This window comes from Panthera pardus, unplaced genomic scaffold (genome assembly GCF_024362965.1).
Source record: "Panthera pardus isolate Hobbes unplaced genomic scaffold, ASM2436296v1 HiC_scaffold_13, whole genome shotgun sequence".
Taxonomy (NCBI): domain Eukaryota; kingdom Metazoa; phylum Chordata; class Mammalia; order Carnivora; family Felidae; genus Panthera; species Panthera pardus.
In genome coordinates, this window is record NW_026526688.1 from 202,829,494 (window position 1) to 202,849,710 (window position 20,217).

At 58.8% G+C, this 20,217-nt stretch overlaps 2 protein-coding genes across 21 annotated transcripts in view; one reads left to right on the plus strand and one right to left on the minus strand.

The window, feature by feature from the left end:
- The first annotated feature begins 1,654 nt into the window (after nucleotides 1-1,654).
- MFSD10 (major facilitator superfamily domain containing 10) lies at nucleotides 1,655-5,968 on the plus strand. Of its 11 annotated transcripts, none has more exons than XM_053901756.1 (12): nucleotides 1,655-1,754; nucleotides 2,307-2,503; nucleotides 2,614-2,710; nucleotides 2,878-2,981; nucleotides 3,238-3,396; nucleotides 3,478-3,639; nucleotides 3,863-3,971; nucleotides 4,055-4,166; nucleotides 4,333-4,441; nucleotides 4,549-4,639; nucleotides 4,835-4,985; nucleotides 5,177-5,968. In XM_053901756.1, exons 2-12 carry the CDS (start codon nucleotides 2,330-2,332, stop codon nucleotides 5,631-5,633), a joined length of 1,725 nt encoding a protein of 574 aa, XP_053757731.1. In that variant the 5' UTR covers nucleotides 1,655-1,754; nucleotides 2,307-2,329; the 3' UTR covers nucleotides 5,634-5,968. The 11 variants fall into 11 exon arrangements, with proteins under 11 accessions (XP_053757731.1, XP_053757730.1, XP_053757732.1 ...); XM_053901755.1 differs by having other exon boundaries at nucleotides 1,656-1,754; nucleotides 2,242-2,503; XM_053901757.1 differs by having other exon boundaries at nucleotides 1,658-1,754; nucleotides 2,303-2,503.
- A 63-nt stretch (nucleotides 5,969-6,031) lies between these two features.
- Nucleotides 6,032-20,217, minus strand: part of ADD1 (adducin 1) — an 87,548-nt gene continuing 73,362 nt past the window's right edge. For 2 of the 10 annotated variants that reach the window (XM_019453832.2, XM_019453834.2), the window contains exons 11-16: nucleotides 19,488-19,589; nucleotides 18,739-18,828; nucleotides 17,910-18,002; nucleotides 13,280-13,436; nucleotides 10,341-10,439; nucleotides 6,032-7,856 (exon numbers count right to left, since the gene is read on the minus strand). In XM_019453832.2, coding sequence (XP_019309377.1) covers nucleotides 7,498-7,856; nucleotides 10,341-10,439; nucleotides 13,280-13,436; nucleotides 17,910-18,002; nucleotides 18,739-18,828; nucleotides 19,488-19,589 — 900 coding nt within the window. In that variant the 3' untranslated portion in view covers nucleotides 6,032-7,497. Of the gene's footprint in view, nucleotides 7,857-9,643; nucleotides 9,679-9,721; nucleotides 9,775-10,340; nucleotides 10,440-13,279; nucleotides 13,437-17,909; nucleotides 18,003-18,738; nucleotides 18,829-19,487; nucleotides 19,590-20,217 lie in introns of those variants that run through there. The other 8 variants (XM_053901753.1, XM_019453838.2, XM_019453835.2 and 5 more) reach the window with 5 other exon arrangements.

The following is a 20,217-nucleotide window of genomic DNA, read 5'->3' on the forward strand; positions in this document are numbered from 1 at the left end:
ACGGACTCCTCCGTCGTCCGGACAAGTCTCGCTGAATCACGGGGTTTGGGACTGAAGGGATCCCGGCCAGCTTCGTGTTGGGACGACCACAGATATTTGGCTCCCGTACAGAAATCGGTGTACCTGGCAGGTGATAACGGGGCCCGGCGCTGAGGCCTTGCCTCCCACAGGCCGGCGCTGGAGACCAATGTCACACAGCTTGTGGTCACACCAGCCAGTCCTGCGAGGTGGCCCTGGGACCTGCACTGAGGCACCAGTCCCTGAGGTCACACAGCCGGCCGTGGCAAAAACCACAGAGATTTGAGGACTGGCCAGGGGGATGTGGGGGACCCAGGGAGTGGCCGGCAGGACGGCCTAAGTGTGGTGGGAAAGAGGAGGTTGGTTGGTGGGGAGAATTGGCAGTTTGCTTTTGGACAAATCGGATGGTGCTGGAACTCTAACGTGGAGTCCGGGGCCAGAATGCCCCTGGAGCACGTAGGGCTCAAGCCCCGACTACAGAGAGCAGCCTTGGGAATGAGGGAGGAGCACTCAGCCAGCCTCCCCTGGGTCGCCAGAGACCGGCTCGCCAGCTGTGTGGCTCCACAAAGCCAGGAGGCCCCGGCAGCTGTCACGGGCACGGACCAGGCTGGCGTCACCTCCTTGATGCGCAGGCCTGGCCAGCTGTCGTCGTTCAGCCCCGGGATCTCGTGCGCCTGGGCCTCAGCCCGACGTCCTGCTCTTCAGTCCCACGAGGCTGGACCGGGCCGGCAACAAGCCCTAAAGCCCCAGCTTTGGATCACGCTATCACTCTGCCCACCCCCGCCCCCCGGGCCTCTCTCCAAACCCCCTGGACATGAAATTCTCGGAAAGGTCAGGGTCTGTGTATCTGGCCCAGCCCAGCCCTGCCTCTTCCTGCAGGGATTCTGGAAGAAGGGATGAAACCCAGCTAGGACCCCCAGCCTGCCAGGGGCAGAACCGAGGGCTGCTCCGAGCCTTCTGAGACGCTACTTCCAACTCGTGCCTCCTGCCCCTCCCCCGTGGCCCAGCTGGGAGAAATGAACATGACCCGAACCTATCCTCTGGAGAAAGTGCTAACGGCTTTCTTCTTGGTTGGAGGTGGACTCCTTGCGCCTGTTATCAGGCGGTGGGGCTGCCGCTATCTTTACTTGGGAGTTTAATACGGTGTAAAGAGGGGGTAGGAATGCCAAGTTGACAAGGGGTGGGCTGTGGACGCGCGTCAACTTGGAAGCCGAACCTCATTTCCAGAACTTCCCGTTACTTTCTGGTTCGGGTCGGCCAGTCAGACGAATCCTGGAGGGCATGTGGGTGGAGGTGGTGAGGCGCTGTGGGCGTCCGCCGACCTGGGTCAGGCTGGTGGCAGGAGAGGCCAGCGCGCTGCCGGCTGGACGCTGTGGATCCCGCGGGTCCCCTTCCCCGGCCGCCCGTCCCGGGGCCCCGGGCTCGGCACAACGCGCAGAGCCGCCGAGACACTGGCGTGCGCGGTCACGGCGGGGACACCCGCGCCGGCACGAGCCGGTGAGCGGCGGGAAGGCGCCCCGGCGCTGGCGCGCGGAAGGCGGCGGCGGCCCCTCCCCACCCGCCCGCCCTCAGCCTGCCGGCCGGAAGAGGAAGCGGGCCGGCGCCCACGTCCGGGGCGAGAGGAGGCGTGGCCGGCGCGCGCCCGCCCCCGACAGTGTGCCCGCAGTCCATTCCGCATCCGTCCGTCAGTTCGTGTGTCCGACCGTCCGTCATCCCTGAGCGCGCGGCCGCGGCAGGTGCAAGGGGGGGCCTGCTCCCGCGTCCGTGCGCGCCCCACTGCCCCGCCCAGGATGCGAGCCAGGGCGGGGGTCGGGGTCCGGGATTCCGGGCGGGGCGGGGCGGGTGATGGGGGAGGTCGGGGGCCGGGTTCCTGGGGGGTGGGGGCTGGGGGCCGGGATTCAGGGGCACGGGGACACCGCCGGGGCTGCCCTCCGCCCGGGCCTCGGTTTCCCCAGCCACTCTGCAAGACGACCTGGGGCGGCTGCATGGAGTAGGCCGGGGCCCCGATGCCCCCAACTCGGCCCCTTGGGACGGTTGGCATCGGTGGCTGCGGTTTCTTTGCGCAACCCAGCAGCCTGACTTTCCTGCTGCCTGGCATCGGGGAGAGGGCGCACTGAGGGGCCCTTAGCCAGGCGGGCAGGCACTCCCTTTAGGGTGCTTGCTAGCTGTTAGTGGGTCGGGGGCATGGTGAGGGCTGGGGAACTCCGTTTCCCCCCGGTCCAGGATAGGTATCTGGCTCTGGGGTACCCAGAGGTGCCCTCATGCAGACCTGCCACACTCTCAGCCAGGCCGGATTGGAGCGGCCCCCACCATGGGCTGGGGAGCAGGAGGGAGCTGCACCCCGCGCCCACCCATCCGCCAACAGCCCTTGTCAGAGTCCCGTGTGATCACCGTGGTCTTCCTCGGCCTCCTGCTGGATCTCCTGGCCTTCACTCTGCTGTTGCCTCTGCTGCCAGCGCTGCTGGAGAGCCATGGCCGTGCCCACGTGAGCCCTCCCCCATGTCTGGAGGCCCCCCGACTCCCACGATGGCTGCCCACTGCCCCAAAGCCCATCAGGGACTCCCCCAACCCCTGTCACACTTCCTTGCTCCCCAGGATCCCCTCTATGGCTCCTGGCAACGAGGCGTGGACTGGTTTGCCACAGCCATCAGGATGCCAGCGGAGAAGAGGTACAACAGTGTCCTGTTTGGAGGTACGGCCCCAAGTCCCACGCTGGGGTCCTTGTCCCCACTTTCCTGCTGCTGGGCACTGTCTGCCCCCTTCCCGTGTGCAGTGTCCACTCCTGGTGGGGCCCACCCAGCATCACCAGACCCATGAGGGCAGACCGAGTCGTGTAACCCAAACGTCTGTCTCTTTCAGGTCTGATAGGCTCAGTCTTCTCCTTCCTGCAGTTCCTCTTGGCACCAGTCACGGGGGCGGTCTCAGACTGTCTCGGGAGGCGCCCGGTGATGCTGCTGTCCCTGGTACGGGTGCCCACCTCTCACCCACCCGGCAGCGGCCCTCGCTGCCCCCTGGGTGTGCTGCTTTGGGTGCTGGCTCCTGTGGCTAAGGCAGGCTTTCCCAGAGCCGCTCCCTGTCTGCGGGGGGACATCGGGAACACAGACGGACCTTGAGTGCTCCAGAACAGACAGGGCCGGGTCCCAGCGGTGTTACCTGGGTTTGTCAGCCCAACTCTGGGCCCCTCCTGGCCTCAAGTGACCACACCTGCCCCGGGGACAGGCAGGTCTGGCCACCTCGTATGCCGTGTGGGCGGCCTCAAAGAGCTTCGCCGCCTTCCTGGCCTCCAGGGTGATTGGGGGCATCAGCAAGGGAAACGTCAGCCTCTCCACAGCCATCGTAGCCGACCTGGGCTCACCGTCCGCCCGCAGCCGAGGCATGGTGCGTGCGCACTACGGGGCGAGGAGGCTGGGATTCCTTGCCTGGGGTCTCCCGTCCCGGCTCAGGCGGCCTTCTCCCCAGGCAGTCATTGGAGTGGCCTTCTCGCTGGCCTTCACGCTGGGCCCCATGCTTGGCGCCTTCCTGCCAGCGGAGATGGTGCCCTGGCTCGCTTTGCTCTTTGCTGCCTCCGACCTGTTGTTTATTTTCTGCTTCCTGCCGGAGACGCTGCCTGCGGAGAAGCGGGTAAGGTGGGTCCCAGAACCTGCTGCCGAGCCCCAGGGCAGGGGCTCAGTTCTGTGGGCACGTGGGGCTGGCCTCTCCTTCTGCACAGGGGCTCTTGGGGCCACAGTGCCTCCGGGGACCCCTGCCTCTTGGGCCGGGCATCTGGACCAGAGGCCAGGCCAGGTTCAGGTCGTGGCCCTCCCCAGCTGCCTGGCCGGCCTCTCCAGTCCCACCCCCTCCCCAGGCATCCTCTATCGGCCCGGGGTTCCAGGCCGCGGCAGACCTGCTCAGCCCCGTGGCCCTGCTCCGTTTCTCGGCCGTGGCCCGTGGCCAGGACCCACCCGCCGGAGACGGTAAGAAGGCACCCCCATCACGAGTGCAGGACTGTCACGTCTTCGGGCTGCTGGCCCCTACAGCCGCTCTCCGTGCTCCCCAGGGATCCGTCACCTTCGCCGCCTGGGTCTGGTGTACTTCCTCTACCTCTTCCTGTTCTCGGGTCTCGAGTTCACCCTGAGCTTCCTCGCTCATCAGCGCTTCCAGTTCAGCAGGTAGCGGCCCCAGCCTGTCTTCCCCGCTTCAGTGACGCCCACCCTGGCCCGTCCCTGGGGCAGGCGCTGGCTGAGGCCCAGGAGAAGCTGTGGGCTCCCAGGCTCCGGCGTGGCTGGCGGGAGCAGGGCGGTCAGACCAAGGCACTAACGGCTCCCCCGCTCCCAGCCTGCAGCAAGGAAAGATGTTTTTCTTCATCGGCCTCACCATGGCCACCGTGCAGGGCGCCTACGCCCGGAAGATCAGCCCTGGCAGCGAGATTGCAGCGGTGAAGCGGGTACGAGGCTCCCCCGGGCGAGTGGGGGGCAGGCCCTGTCGCGAGTCCCGCTGGAAGCGGCAGGGTTGGGTCCTGAGTGCTGCCATGCCCCCCGCTCCCCGCCACAGGCCATCTTGCTGCTGGTGCCTGCCTTCCTCCTCATTGGCTGGGGGCTCACGCTGCCCGCGCTGGGCCTGGGGCTGCTGCTCTACTCCTTCGGTGAGGGGGTCCTCCCGGGGCCAGGGTGGGAACGGTAGGGAGCCGGTGGCCAGGGATCCCGGGTCACAGCCCTCCAGGCATCACCTGGAGGCTGCCTGCCACCTTCCTGGTGTCCCCTGGCAGCCGCTGCCGTCGTGGTGCCCTGCTTGTCCTCCGTGGTCGCTGACTATGGTAAGGAGCCTTTCTTTGCCCGAGGCCCCCCAGGTGGGAGGAGACCAGCAAGCACCTCACGGCTTCCTCCCCCCCTCCCCCAAAGGCTTGCCCAGGCAGAAGGGCACGATCATGGGCACACTTCGGAGCCTGGGCGCCCTGGCCAGGGCAGTGGGACCCATGGTGGCCGCCTCAGGTAAGGGCCCTGGGATAGCATTCCAGGCACGCTTGTGCCCCTGGGAGGCAAGGCCAGGGGGAGGCCACGCGGCCCTGCCATCCGCCTTCCCCTGCCGCCCCGTCGGTTCCTGCCGTGGTCCTGCCATCCCCGGGGTGGAGGCGCAGCGGGGAGGGAGGGCCCGCGTCACCTCTCGGGCTGTCTCTCCACAGTGTACTGGCTGGCCGGGGCCAGGGTCTGCTTCACGGTGTGCTCAGGCCTCTTCCTGCTCCCTTTCCTGCTCCTGCGCAACCTGAGGCCTCCAGCCCGCATGGCACCCAAGGCCGAGTAGTGGAGCTAGCCCCGCCCCAAGCTGGGGGAGGGGGGGGGGAAGGGAACGGGACCTCTCGCCTCCCCCTGGGGCCTAGCCCTGGCCCCTGCCAGACACTCCAGCAGCTCCGTGGTACGCGCCTGGGCAGTCCTGCCCGTCGTGCTGGGAGCAGGGACTCCCCAACCCCTTTCAGGTTTTGTGTTCACTTTTCTCTCAGACACACGGTGTCAGCCAAGCCTCCAAATGACAAAATAAAGCAGCTATTTTATACCAAGTGCCTTTCGCCAGCACACGGCTGTGCCTCACTACCCCCCACCTGGGAGACCCCCGAGCACCAGAAGCTCTTACACCTGCACTGAGCAGAAAAGGCCAAGGCTCGTCCGGGGCCCGTGACCATTCTGCACAACAGGGAGGACGCAAAGGGTGACACAGGGCCCGCCACGATGGGAGCCCGCACTCGCTAGGGCCTACGTGAGCTGTGCCCTGCACCCCGGCCACCCAGGGAGGAGGGAGCCCTGTGCTGGGCTCGTCCCATCACCATCCCACCCCTGCGCATCTGTTCGGACTGTAGGGGCGTCAGGCTCTGGGGCGCAAGAGCAGGCTGGCGCCCCGGGCAAGACGATTCTGGGTTCTAGGGGCCTTCCTGGTGCAGAGCAACAGTGTCCAATCAAGAAATAAACACTTGGGATCTCAAGACAGACTTCTGGAAGTCCTATCTTGAACAAAGGGGGAAAAAAATGCCAAACTGCTTCCGAAATTTAGACAAGGAAACTGCTTAAAGAATTTTATTTGTGAGTAAAACACGTTACAGTGGAGGACAGAGGACCCATCCTCCCAAGCCTGTATCCATATATGCGACTAGACTTCATGTTGTAATACAAAGAGTTAAAATAAACTACAAAAGTGAAATAAAAGTCATTGCATGTGAGGGACAAAAGGAAGGGGTAAAGAGTCCGGGGTCAACTGAAGTACAGGCTGAGGGCTCAGCGCCTGGACGCCACCATGGCAACAAAGTGACACACGGGAGAAAAGCAAGTCGCCAGCAAGCTCAAAGCAGTGGTCAGCGCCATGCAGCCAGCCTCAGGTCCTGCCTTGGTGTCAGGAGCGTGGGTCCTCCCGGGGAGGAGGCCTGCCGGTGCCTGGTCAGGCTGGCACCGGGGCAGCTCCTGGAATGGGTCACCCACTAGTCCCGCTAAGCAGCTTCATGTGGTTTCTCAGGGGTCTGAGTTAAGTGAAACTTCACGATGCCGAACAAGGAGAGCAAGTCACGGCTCATAAGTGGCTGGTACAAGCAGTGAGGGAGGGACCACTGCGTCTTGTACCTTGCGCCTTTTACCAAAACCAGGGGGTCTTCGAGGCAGAGTTAAAGGTAAGAGAAGACCCCTTCTCGGTCCAAAACGTCCCCTAGACGAGTGAGCAGAGAAGAAACTTACTAAAAAGTGGCCTGTTCACGGTAAAAAACGTAGGGTAAATTGCAAACCTGCTGAAAAAAAATTCTAGAAAGGACCCTTCCCCTGTCTTGACGTGTCTTCCCCATGACAGGAACCCAGAGACCCCAGTGAGTGAGAAATGGGGAGCCCCTGAACCTGTTTCTGGCCTCAGGTAATCAGACCACACATAGCTTGTGCTGGGCAGACACAGGTCCCCTTTGCTGTTGGGGTTTCCGGCTCAGCCCAAACCCGCCTCTCAAAGGCTGTTATTATGCCCTGGGCCGCTGGTGGGCACATGAGTGTTTTCACAGGACTGAGGCTTTGTGTCCACAGAGAGAGATCACTCACCCAGCAGGGAACGCCAGCAGGAAACTACAAGTCTGATTCGGTCACCTGAGACCTGGGGGTGAAGGGGAGCCTAGCACACAGCACGGGTCACCTCACAACAGAAGGAGAGAGCGGTCAAGGCCAGAGCCGGCAGGGCCTCCGACCGTCTGGCCAGGACCAGGACTTCTCACCGCCAGGGGAGAGGGTGTCACCAAGGGGCAGACGGATGGGAGGGACGTGGATTCGTCTCCCCCAGAACCTGAGGCTGCGGGCCGGGGAGGAGGGGGGGGGACCGCTGCGCACACACGCAAGGCGAGCACCGGTGGACGTGGGGGTCTGGTCAGGCCGGGAGGGGAGCTCTAGCTACATGGAGGGCTGGGCTTTTTGCATTCACTACACGGGAAGACAGGACACGAGACGCGATCGGGGACGGTCTGGTGGCGTCAGCTGGTGCAGGACGGGGTCTTCAGGAGTCACTCCTCTTCTTGCTCTTCTTCAGAAAGGAGGGGGTGCGGAATTTCTTCTTCTTTTTGGAAGGGGACTTGCCCGGAGACCCGTCGCTGCCAGGGTCCTCGGCAGCTGGGGAGGCGGCCTCTTCAGCCGCCCGGGCGGAGGCTGGCTCAGGGCTGGCCACCAAGGGGGACCTGGTGGGGCTGGGGGGCTCGCGGGCCTCACAGAGCCCCTCCTCCTCTTCCTCCTCCTCCTCCTCCTCCAATGTCGGGAAGCCGAGCGCTTCTGAAGGCTCATCAGGGGACAGGTCGGGGAGAGTCGGCTTGAAGGTGGCAGCGTCACTGTCCTCTCTGGAGGCGGGCTCCTGCGGCAGGTCTGGCGGGTGGGGTAGGAGAGACAGGGCTGGAGAATGGCTGCCAGACCTCGGCAGGGCGGCCCCGAGGGGGGAGGGGGCAGCGCCCCGCACGGAGCCCACCTGGACGCAGGGGCTTCTACCGACACCCGACTGACACTTTAAGTGAGGTGTGCTCTACTTCAGGGCCAGGGGGAGCTCAGAGAACAAGACGTAGGCACAATCTCAGGGCTGTTTTCAGCTCCTCCTCGCGGACAGGGCGCTCACGGACAGGGCCTCAGTCCCCGGTCAGAGAGAGCGAGGTGGGCAAGCCGGGAGCATTTCAGCAGGACAGTGCTCTGCGTTAGCACTTGAACAGAAGTTTATTCTAGAACCCTAAGGGCACATTATCAGTAGTCCTGAAATTAAGCCTCAATTTCAGCCCACAACACCTGGTCTCCCACAAGAAGAAAACCACAGAAAATCATGGTTGACTCCAGACCCCATATATCAGCATCAAACGAAATAAAGGCATTTTAGGCTGGAGAATCAAAGAAAAGAGATGAATTATGAGGTAAGAGCTAGGGGCAAAACATCAGGCCATCTTCACAAGTTGAACGTGGAAACGTAAATAGGTACAGCATAACTGGTCTGAGGGTGTGCTTCTAGCGAAGGTCCCCATCACCAGATGTCTATACAGACTCCTCTGACATTTCCAGAGGAGTGATCTGAGCACAGGAAGGTCTAAGGACTGTGTAAGCGGTGGGCAAAATGGACATCATAACGAAGGCGGGACCTAATCCCCGAACCAGTTTTGTAGATACTTAAAAACAGCCTATAGAGTTACAAGCAACTTGCTGCTTAGGCAACAGCAAACCGTCTAGTACGGAGAAATGGAGCTGAAGTCAGGAGGGGCCCCGAGCTGAGTGTCGGTGAGGTGCGGCCGGCACAGGAGGCTCCCGGCCCCAAACACTTAGCACTTTGGCTCTGGGAGGCTGGAGCTGCCCTGTCCCTGCCCTTAGCCACCTTCTGTCCCAGGATAATGAAATGTCCTTACTTGGCTAGGGCAGGAGGAGGTCGGGATTCACTCTGCAAAGCATGCAGAGGTTGCCTGTGGGTGCCTCCGGGGACTTTCATCGTGTGGCCAATGTCACATTAAAAAACCAGTGCCGGGGCGCCTGGGTGGCGCAGTTGGTTGAGCGTCCGACTTCAGCCAGGTCACGATCTCACGGTCTGTGAGTTCGAGCCCCGCGTCGGGATCTGGGCTGATGGCTCAGAGCCTGGAGCCTGTTTCCGATTCTGTGTCTCCCTCTCTCTCTGCCCCTCCCCCATTCATGCTCTGTCTCTCTCTGTCCCAAAAATAAATAAACGTTGAAAAAAAAAAAAAAAAAACCAGTGCCAAATGTAGCTCTTCTGCCCCATCTGAACTTAAGCAAAGATCCAAATACATGCGACCCCTAAGCTGTCTGAACCTAGTCTGGACGTACTTCCGATACAAACAGCGAAACCTCCCGCCCAGAGCAATCACAGGCTGACCCGGCCAACATGATCGCTGTGGAGCTTCCAAGGCCCAGGGCTCCCTGAGCAGGGCCCTCAGTCCAGGGGCCCCAGGGACAGGCTGCCACCACCCAGCTCTCTGGTGACCGAGTCCCTGCCAAGATGCCACTGCCTGGGATGGAGGAACTGGGTGTGAGAAAGGGGGAGGGGGGCCCTCTATTTTTATTTTGAATAAACAGAAAACAAAACCGAATAAGCAACGAAGAAGCAGGAGAATGAAGCAAAGCACAGGGGATGCTGGTTAAACAGCAGAGGGCCGGACGGGCGGTACTTACTATGGTAACAGGTACTCTTTAGCACATCCACCTCCTGCTTGTGACGCAGCCACAGGAAGAGAAAAGCACAGGGAGAGAATCTAGGCATTCAGTCACAGCCGCCGGGTTATAGAAGGATGGCTGAGCCATTCTTGTGGACAAGGAACGGGGGGAAGGTGAGCCACAGGCTCCCAACAGGCACGGGCAGCACGACACAGAAGACCGAGGGACAGACACGTGGGCCACACGCCACAGACACGCAGTGGGCAGTCCGAGAGGCCGGTGGAGGCCTGCACTCGCACGGACCAATTACTACGGCAGGTCCAACGAGGTACCACAGCTCAGACATGACGGAAGACGTTTCCAGAGGAGTGATCTGAACACAGGAAGGTCTAAGGACTGTGTAAGCAGTGGGCAAAACGGACATCATAACGAAGGTGGGATCCAACCCCCGAAACCTTTCCCGCCTGGTTCTGACATCTCACTAACAATCCGTTTCTCCTTGAGTTACCAAGGCCAGCGCCAGCAAGGAGGGCCGGTTCAGAACCATGTGGTGGGTGGCTTTCCATGCAAAAGCACTTTTTCATCACTCAGTCCCTCTACTGCACACCCGGCTGCTCTCCCCCCACGGGACAAAAACGCGAGGCCCACCCCTCCCGGCCAACGCCGGACCCCAGAAGGCCACGCGCCCTCCCACAGCGGGCAGCCAGAGCTCACCTTCCTCAAGCTTGACAGGGGTGCTGGGGGGGGTGTGGGGGGCAGCAGGGTGTTCTGGAGGACTCTTCTCCTTCTCTTCTCTGCTCTCGTCCAGAATCTCTGCAGGCAGACACACAGAGAAGCACGTGGTAAAGAGCTTCAGACATCGTGAGCCTTCACCCCCCTGCCCAGCCCATCTGGCTGCATCCAGGAGACTGGGAGGGCTCACGACACACTGTCTTCACCTCTCCAGGGTAAAGAAAGCCCACTATGACTGTGCATCTGAATTTCAGAAAGATTCAACAACTTTGGAAACAAAATTAATTTCTACTCTTAGGCCAGAGAGAATCCGCCAGAGCTGACCCTGTGGCACACCGACTGGAGGCCCCCGGCCTGTCCTCATCTGTCCTCCAGGGAGGAGCCCCTCCCCACGTCCTCACCGTCCAGCCTCCCCACTGCTGAGCTGGCAGCCCAGGGTCCCAAGCACCCTCACCCTGCTCACCTCCTCAAGGGATGGAACATGAGAATTACGTGGGTTTTCATTTTCTATGTAGAACATTTTCTACCAATAATTTAAACCTGGCAGCTAATAAAGCGTATTTTTATTTTCTGAAATAAAATCACTGATAAGGACCAGAGGAAAAATTACAGGTACTAGGACCGAACAAGGATCTAGGAAATTTCAAGCCTACTTCTCATTTAGGGAAAAATACATACTAATATTATCTTAATTCCCTAAATCTCCTTATCTCACTTACACTTTTTATATTAACGCTTAGCATCACTAGGTCCCATATTTTGAACAAGCAGCTACAATCATTAGGGCCTTTGATCTCAAAGAGATGCCAACCCACCTTCCTGAAGCCCGATTTCTATAAACAAAGGCCTTCGCATCTCCTACAAGTTCCCTCAACCAGAAGAAGGTGCCAGAGCCCTGAGGCTTTCTTTCCTCCTGCCAGAAGTGTCGACCTAGGGGCGCCTGGGTGGCTCAGTCGGTTAAGCGGCCGACTTCGGCTCAGGTCATGATCTCGCGGTCCGTGAGTTCGAGCCCCGCGTCGGGCTCTGTGCTGACAGCTCAGAGCCTGGAGCCTGTTTCGGATTCTGTGTCTCCCTCTCTCTGACCCTCCCCCATTCATGCTTTGTCTCTCTCTGTCTCAAAAATAAATAAACGTTAAAAAAAAAAAAAAAAAAGAAGTGCTGACCTATGGCACCCAACACCTGTCCCCCACCCCCATGCCAAGGGCCAGCAGCAGTGCCGGGCAGGGGTCTCCTGGCAGTACGCCCCCACTGGCATTCCCACTGCTGACAGCTCTGTGGTCACAGAGCACGGACACAGCTGTCCTGTCCACTCAACTGCTGGAACGTCCCTCGTCATGGAGCCTCGTGTATGGGGAAAACTCCTGTATGTCTCGTGGTTTGACTCAAAAAAACATCTTGAGGGGTGCCTGGGTGGCTCAGTTGATTGAGCGTCCAACTTAGGCTCCCTCAGGTCATGATCTTGCGGTTTGTGAGTTCAAGCCCCACGTCAGGCTCTGTGCTGACAGCTCAGAGCCTGGAGCCTGCTTCGGATTCTGTGTCTCCCTCTCTCTGTCCCTCCCCTGCTCATGCTCTGTCTCTCTCTCTGTCTCTCAATCATAAATAAATGTAAGGGGAAAAAAACAACATCTTGTAATCCGGGCCCCCCGACACTGGAGGGGCCCAGGGTCAGACGCATGTGTGTGCTCTGGAATTGGGGCCGGCCCACGCACCATCCCCAGGGCTCTAATCTGAGGCAGGGACTTACGGTGACAGCACAGAGAGCTCTCGGCGGGGCTGTGCGTACATGCAAGGGAGACGATCAGAGACACAGAGCTCTGTGTGCTCCCAGCACACCAGCTCGGTGTGACGGGAAGACTGGGCTCACTCTGATTCGATATGCACTAAGTCTTAATTTCAACGCACACCTAACAAAGTGACACAGACGGAAAACGACAGTTTTTTGCATGACCCAAATTCCAATAGCAGCTATGTAATGTATTATTTAGTCTAAAACAAGACCAGAAAAACCTAAATCGGGGCAAATCAGAGACTCGGGAGCAGTACTCAGAGACTCAGGAGTAGTTCCCGGTCAATCCCCCACAGACCCAGGGCCATGGAACACTTGTGGGACTTCCATTCCTAAAGGCAGATTCCTAGGGGGTGAGCCAAGGAGGAAGTGTGGTCCCTACAAAGACCAGGATTAGAACTTAAGGCCCTGAGGACGGCAGCATGAACCTCCTGGGCGGGGAGGGCGGGGGGACATCTGTGCCCAGGGTCTGCTGGTCTCAACCAAGGCTGCCTGGGGAAAGTGATGCAGACCCACTGGAGCCTTCCTGGTAGAGGCAGGGGGAGGCTCACCTCTGGCATTCTCAAAATTCTTGGAGCTACTTTTCAAAACCTAAAGTTGAAAACAACCTGCTCCGTGAGGTTCTGGTTCTTAGAACCATTTATTTTCATTTGCTGCAAACAGTCCCATTGTATTTTACAAAAACATAAAATATGACCTCCTGCGTCAGCGAGTTACCAAGAGAAACAAAGGGCCACGCCAGCAAAGGGCCACACTCCCCACTGGGTCTGGGACCCAGAGCAGGCCGCACGCTGGGCCGTGGGCCTGCCAGCACACCTGTGTAGGAAGACCCTCCAGGTTTGTGCAGGAGGGAAGTTCAGCTCTCCAACATGGTCTCTTGCACAGGCACCGTGCACACTCACAAGTGTGTCTCATGGTCTAATTCCTTCGGGACTAGGAAACGTGCGCTCAGTGACGTTCTGAACTAACCAGACCCAAGGCTGCTCTTTCATGCGAGTCACTGACCCTATCGCCCACCGTTAACACCTGGCACAGAGGAGCGGGCACAGCGCTTTCTCTTGCTTCGGGGACAGCCCGTGCGGCCTGCGCCAGCATGCCCAGGACTCGCCCAGGACTCGCGCACACGCATGCTCACCTCCAGGGCCCTTCTGCTTCCGCTGCACCTCCCTACGGTACTCTTCCAGCTCCCGGTCGGTGAGCGTGCTGAAGGGGTTGGGACCCGCGGTGCTCACAATGACGTGGGGCTGGTACTCCTTCTCAATGATGGCCTTGGAAGCCGTCACCAGCTCCCCCTGCAGACAAAGAGGGACGCCCCGTCGGTGGGAGCCCTGCCAGAGGGGACTCTCCCCCATCCCGGGCAAGGCTGCAGGCGGGGCGGGGCGGGGCGGGCGGGTTTCCAAGAGTGCACGCGCACGCACACACCCACACCCACGCACACGCACGCATCCCTGAGACGGGGCCTAGGAATCGCCCTGGGCCCTGAGGCAGAGGCCGGGCTGCGGCCTCCAGTGGTAGGAGACAGAGAAACACAATTTAAATGCCACAAAACAAATGTACCAGGAGGAAAAAAAACCACAGGAGAGTCCTTCAGGTTTCAGAAGCAAAAGCAATGAGGTGCAGACGGACAGCACAGAGCGGGCACCTCCAGGAGAATGCCGTCTCCACAGTGACGGGCAGGACAGAAGAGGGGACTTTTGAAGTCAACTGCCCCCCCTCACGACAGCAGAAAACGTCAAGGGTTCCGATGGTCAGGGAAGGTGTGCTCGGAGACTGACCTACTAAGTTCACAGGTAAGTTCTGTCCTTTTGACTATGTATTTAGCTTACAACCAGCTCCCGAAAACGGATCCCAAGAAATTGTTTTAAAGTCCCAAAATATCAGTATTTGTCTGAGCAATTTGGAGAACTAGGAACATGTAGAAAAGAGAAGAAAACAGAAAGAAAGCAGCTCACAGGTCACACCCAGTCTGCAGGGAAGAGACAGACCCAGGGCAGGGCAGGGCAGGGCAGGGCAGGGCAGGGGGTAGGGGGAAGGCAAGCCTCGGAGGGAGGGAGCCAGGAGGGCAGCCCTGGGCGTGTGACGTACAGCCCACCCTCGCCTGCCCCAGCACAGCTCCGCACTCCACTGCTCAGCCTGGCTGGCCCCCAAATGCCCTGGGTTCATCCACTGAGAAAGTCAGCCAGAGCTCACACACGTGCGCGTTACTTATCAGGAGCTTCCAAAAACCACCTAGGAAAGGAGAAGCCAAAATTCTGATGCCAGGCTGGTTTGCCAACACTCTCCTCAGTGAGAGGCAAACACCAGACACAGGCCGTGCCGACCAATGTGCACGAGGGACAGAGCCAGACTGGGGCCACCTGGGCCACCTGCTACCCTGGCAAAGCCTGGGAAACCCGGACGGAGGGGTGACTGTCCAGCAGGCTGGGTGCAGAGCATCCAGAGCACCCCAGGATTGCTCTGGGACGCAGACCCAGGGAAGAGAAGGGAAGGGCCTGCTGCAATTGGCCACCTCTGCTTAGAGAGCCTGAAGAGTCAAGACAAGCTGGATGGTCAAGGGGAGCCCACTTTCTGACCAAGGCGGACCCAAAGTCAACCGGCTTTTCGCTCAGAAGCTGCCCTGTCTCCAGACAGGGAACCGAATCCCTCTTCTCGGTAGAGCCTGTTCCTGTGCATCGGCTTCAGTTGTGCCATCCTTGGGAGGAGCTGCTGGGCTGACAGCAGGAAGTGCTGGGTGGGGGGGTCCTGCAAGCTGGGGCACTTGACCTGCTGCACGCGCACCCTGCTAGCACTGGCAACAAAGCGACCAGGCGATGCGAGGTTTGAGAGAAACGTTTAAATCCATTTAACTCAACAGTTCAGAACAAGGAATGAGTAAAATATCGAGAATCAACGGCCACAGAGGCACCTGTGGCAAGCGAGGCCCTTCCCGCACGGAGACCCCGGACCCTCAAGGCACCGTGGTTCCCCCCTCTGCCGGCAGGGAGCCTCCTTCCTCCAAATTCCTCAGCCAAGCGCCAAGCGGCTGCCGAGCCCCCAAGACCTGGGCTCTGACCGGAATGGAGGACAGAGGAACTGCGTTATCTGGGGGGACGGAAACAAGGCTCGGGATGCAGAGGGAAAACGGGTCCCCTGCGGGGCAGCAGCCTGGGCTGAGAAGCCAGGATGTGAAGTGGCTGCTCTTCACGCAGAGGCTCTCGCTGCTGCCCTCACTTCCAGCCACAGAACGCGGCTCTAGGCAAAACCGATGCCGCCGAGTAACTGCTTCTGCGCTTGGCTGAGGCGCCCGGTGTGGACTACGAACGTGGCTAGTGACCCGCCCTCTCCAAGCATCAGGCTTTTCAGCCAAAAAACCCACTCAGATTTGACCTTACATTCTTAGTGCCGGGCCACGCGCTTCTGGGCGCTCAACACCAAGTTCGCCAGGTAAGACTGCAAGGTGGGCCCAGGCACCTCCCATTTCCCCCACACAGCGCCAAGTGAGAGGGACTCTGCCCAAGGACACACAGGTGCACAGAGCACAAATCCGGCAGCACGGTCCCGGCCTGCCCCCGGCAAGCTGTCGGCATGAACTTGTTCGCGCTAACGTCTAACAGCTCAGTTCACTTGCAATGACCTCCAGAAGGCGGCCAGTTACCACAGCTTCCGTGTTGGCGCGTGCAACGTGGAGTTAAGAGAGCCTTCGGCTGGGCTCAGTATTCCTTCTGGAACCAGAGCATCAGGGTGCGGCTGACAAGCTGCCGCTCCTCCTTCAGGCAGAGGACGACAGGGCCTGAGTGAACGGCCCTCACCAGGGAGGGAGGGGTGGAAGCAAAGGGAAGGGCTTCCCCAGAGCCCCCTACTTCCTAAGCCCCAGACACATGTTCCTCAGATTCTCAAATGGAAAGCAGGTATCTACAGATTTGCCTCATTGGGAAGAGGACGTTACTAGGACACGTAACCAAGTTCTTTTTCCACTTTGTCAAAGAAAAACTCGACGTGCCACCTTGAGAGCAGGGCCACCTTGTAGAGGGAGCAATGCAGTCTGCGTTTTGAGATTCGCACAAAAGATGTGGGAACAGCTTCAGTCAAGGTCACGGATGGAGTCGTATTCTCCACGTAAAAATGAGAAAAAGACCAAGGGTGCAAATGTGAGCAGCAGGAGGGTGTTGGAGAAAATGCAAGCTGGAACAAGAATCCAGGCGCGGGAGCACCCTCGAGGCTGGGCTGGGTGCGGTTTCCCCTGCTGACCCCACCTGGATGCGGCGCTCCCAGAGTGCGCTGCCCAGACTAGGGGGTGGGGCACCAGAATGGCCAGGAATCCCATTCCCAGCGACTCTGACTTCCTGGCAGGCGGGGGTGGGGGGCCACATCTATGCGTGATGAAGCACTCACAGGTGATGGTGACACACACCCGAGTCTGACATGCCGGAGCGAAAACAAAAATCGGGGCTGGGTGAGGAACTGGCCAAAAAAGCCCACTTGAAACACAGCCAACCAGCCCACCTTCCGGAGAGCCCGAACAAGGTCAAGCAGAAACCACTACGTGTGACCCAGTGCCAGAGAGACTGTAGAGCAAGGACAGCGTCAATCAGCTCTACCCAAGGACTACAGGGTGGCAGCCCCAGTGGAGACCCCGCACGGTAAGCACCCCGGGCTCACGGACTCAGCACACCTTCACGCACCGGAGAAAAGAAAATTATGAGCTAGCAAGACCACAACGGCTTAAAGCCCAAAGTACTGAGACATGCAGAAAAAGGCCATCTTTCTCCCCTGCTCTGAGAAGTCCCTCCAAGAACGGCAGCTCAAAGTACATTCAAAGGATAAGGAGAAACGGACCTACTGAATTAATCCCTAAGTATGCAAAACCTCGTCATTGGTGAGGGTTGCACGCAGGATACAGAACCCCTGGTACGAATCTCTGGCAACTGGGACATCACTACAAAGATATGGCATCTCACTGGAGGCGTAGGAATTGAAGAGACACACCCTAAAAATCTCCTTTGAACACAGGGTGAACATCACTACGACTCAACACCGTGCAGGCAGCCGCTTTCTGCTGTCAGCACCGAGCTGTGCACACCAGCACACCTGCAGGGCCCTCACGGGGCTCCTTCCAACGGGGCAGGTTACATCACACAGACTTCCCACCTGCCATCCACATCAACGTGTGCGTGTACACAGCTTACTACTCCTGGCTTCAAATTTCCATGTCTTTTTTCCCTGTGAAACACTTTTTGAAGAATTATCCAGGATTTTTTTTTTTTTAGGAGAAAAACTAACTATATCTCATCAACAATAGAAACTGTCCAGTTTTACTTTCCGTTCCTCTGAAATGCTGTCTTTCAATTCTACAACCTCCAATGGCCACATTCACTACGCGTGCGGTCACAGCAGAGCAAGCAAAGGTAGAAGGTTGCACAGGGAGCCACCGCTGCCCACAGGCGGCCCGTATGAGCCTTCTGCCATCGACATCTCATAAAAGGCAAACAAAACCCAAAAGCATGCGCTAACCAAAGTCACGTGCAGACCCTCAGAAATGCGCCACGCATCGTGAAGAGGGGCCCTTTCTCCCCAACCTCGTGGATGCCTCGTGGATGCCGAGGATTATAAAAATAACCTCGTACCAGACACTCTAATTAAAGAACAGAACAGGCAGAACGGAACCTCGGTCCATCGCAGAGGCAGGGGTAACTGAGACGGTGCCCGGCAAGAGCAGACAGGTGGGGACGGGGCAGGTGGAAGGGCAGCGCGTGCCGAGAGGCGGTCAAGGACAGGGCGGTGAGTACCTTTCTACAAGACAGAGATCTAGCAGGACTAAAGGTCTGCTCTGTAAGCTCGAGCCCTTCGATTGTTTCCGTACAGTCAGAGAGGGGTGCGTCCTGCAACAGTAAACTGAGTCATCAGAGCCCGCCAGGCCCGGCTTCGAAACAGCAACTGAGAGCACAGGATGGAGCTGGCTGAGAGCATGCAGCAGAGACAGCCGTCCACGGCCGTGCAGCAGTGATGGCGGTGCACGTGCAGACACAGACCACGAGACCAGGACCACGGCTGCCCCAACTCAGAGCACAAACACCTACCCTGCAGGGTCGCGTTTAAAGCAGCAGGTGGCAACTTAATTTTCAGAGATAACTACTTACACGATTATCTTCAATGTGCCACGAAGTACAGTGCTCTTACAGAAAGGCATGTAAATGCAGACATTCACAGGTGCCCTCTGTAACCACTTTTCCCCAAGCAGCACTTTATTGCAGAGAGCAATACACACGAGAACAGAAAAGTCCGTTAAACCCACCCTCTTCTAGCATCTTCCACCGTACGCTGCCAAACCGGGGCAAATCCAGGTCCCACGGCAGGTGGCGTGAGTGCCACCCTCACACAGGCATGCATTGCATGGAGCAGGGCTGGGGAGGACACGGCCCGTGGGCATGCTTGTGCTATGTCTGCAACTTTAGGAAAAGTGGGGGGCTGTTTCTCATCATGAGGATCTTTCACAGGGGTAGCTCTTGCCTAGAACACTTACCTCATAGCACCGCTCTCTGCCAACTCAAGAATAATTTTGGAGTGGCCGGTCATTAGAGCCACCACCCACTACTATCAGACACTCTGGGCTCTCACCTGGACAAGGCTCCTGTCCATCACTACACCACACAAAACCTGGGACTGGGGGCCAGCCGTCTTAATGTCCTGCAAGTTCTGCTCTCGGATCTGAGGACACAAGAAGGAGAAACACACATCAACAGGACGGAGAAGACTCGCCACGACTTGAGTCACCCTGCATGTGCACTGGGGCCCCAGAGCCACGCGCAAGCCACACCCCTGCCCTGCCCTGCCCCTCAGGGCCCCACATGGCCACAGTGCCTGTCTGGTGGTGCTAGTCCGGCCTGTTTAGAGGTTCACAAGTCCAAGGGGATGGACTCTCTGCACCTCCTGGATGGCTCTGGCAAGCACCGATCTCTAACCGTACTCACTCCTCCAGGAGAAACATTCCCTACGAGCCCCTCTCACGGTGGCGCCGTGAACACTGGTGGATCTCATGTTCCACCTGACACATCGAACATTCAAAGCTCAGCGAATGAACGCTGAAACGCGGGGGCAAAGGCTGCTCTTGCCAGAAACAGGCTGTCGCTTCCGATTCTGCCCACTATGTGAGCAAGCATCTGTTCAGGAACCGGGGCCCCAGGCTGTCTGCTGCTCACACACCACGCTTGTTAGCACAGGCGCACAAGCGGTGGAAGGAGAGGGCCTCGACTGCAGCGGTGGGAGCCCTCCGCGAGGGGCGAGCACGTGCCACCTCCCGTCCCACCCGCCACCACCTCCGCCTGCACACAAGTTCTTGCCACGGGCTGACGTCAGCCAGTACGTACCTTGTTCCTCATCTCCTGGACCTCTTTGGGGTTAGTGTTCAATGGAACAAACAGGTTAGGGACAGCGGAGGTGGAGGTTCTATGTCCATCCTCTTTAGTCCACTGTAAACATCAAGAACAGTTGAAAAGTCAGAACTGGGACAACGGTTACGTGATGCCACAGCATCCAATCTGTCCCACGTGTCTCACACCTGGTCATGCATGAACATCACAGAGAATGAACCAATGACCACACCTCCTGTCACTGCAGCGGTGGGATCGGGGCAGGGCGTGTGCAAACAGAAACCAGTAACGGTGGAAGCCAGAGTCGTGACTGACCGGCACACGCCATCCAGAAGGCCCGGCAGAGGCTGACGACAGAGCTACGCTCTGTAACTCCCGCGGACTAGCCATGGGGGGACCCCTCAGAGCACATTGGTTCACCGCCCTGAGAGTCATCAATGCCAAAGCCGCTGGAAGCATGAGATGGCAGGGTCATGAAAAGCGATGTGATGTTGCCACCCAGGTAAAGGGAAAGACCGGACTGGGAGGCAAGAGTGGGCATCACCAAAGTTTTGCATGAAAATAAAGTACAGCATTAGAACGTGCTGTTGGCATAGCTTTTCAACCCAAGAAAATTGCTGCATGAACGGATATACAGTAGCTGCCTGGTGGGAGGGTTTGGTGATGTCGAATATTTTATATAACTTAATACTTCAGAGTGTTACAAAAATATCCCAGACAAACTTGA

Excerpts from the sequence above, each read along its gene's own strand:
- MFSD10 (XM_019453843.2), top strand. The coding sequence starts at position 2,203 with ATGGTGAGGGCTGGGGAACTCCGTTTCCCCCCGGTCCAGGATAGGTAT. Across the intron at positions 2,982-3,237 it reads CGGTGATGCTGCTGTCCCTG|GCAGGTCTGGCCACCTCGTA; the intron begins GTACGGGTGCCC and ends CCCCGGGGACAG. Across the intron at positions 4,442-4,548 it reads AGATTGCAGCGGTGAAGCGG|GCCATCTTGCTGCTGGTGCC; the intron begins GTACGAGGCTCC and ends TCCCCGCCACAG.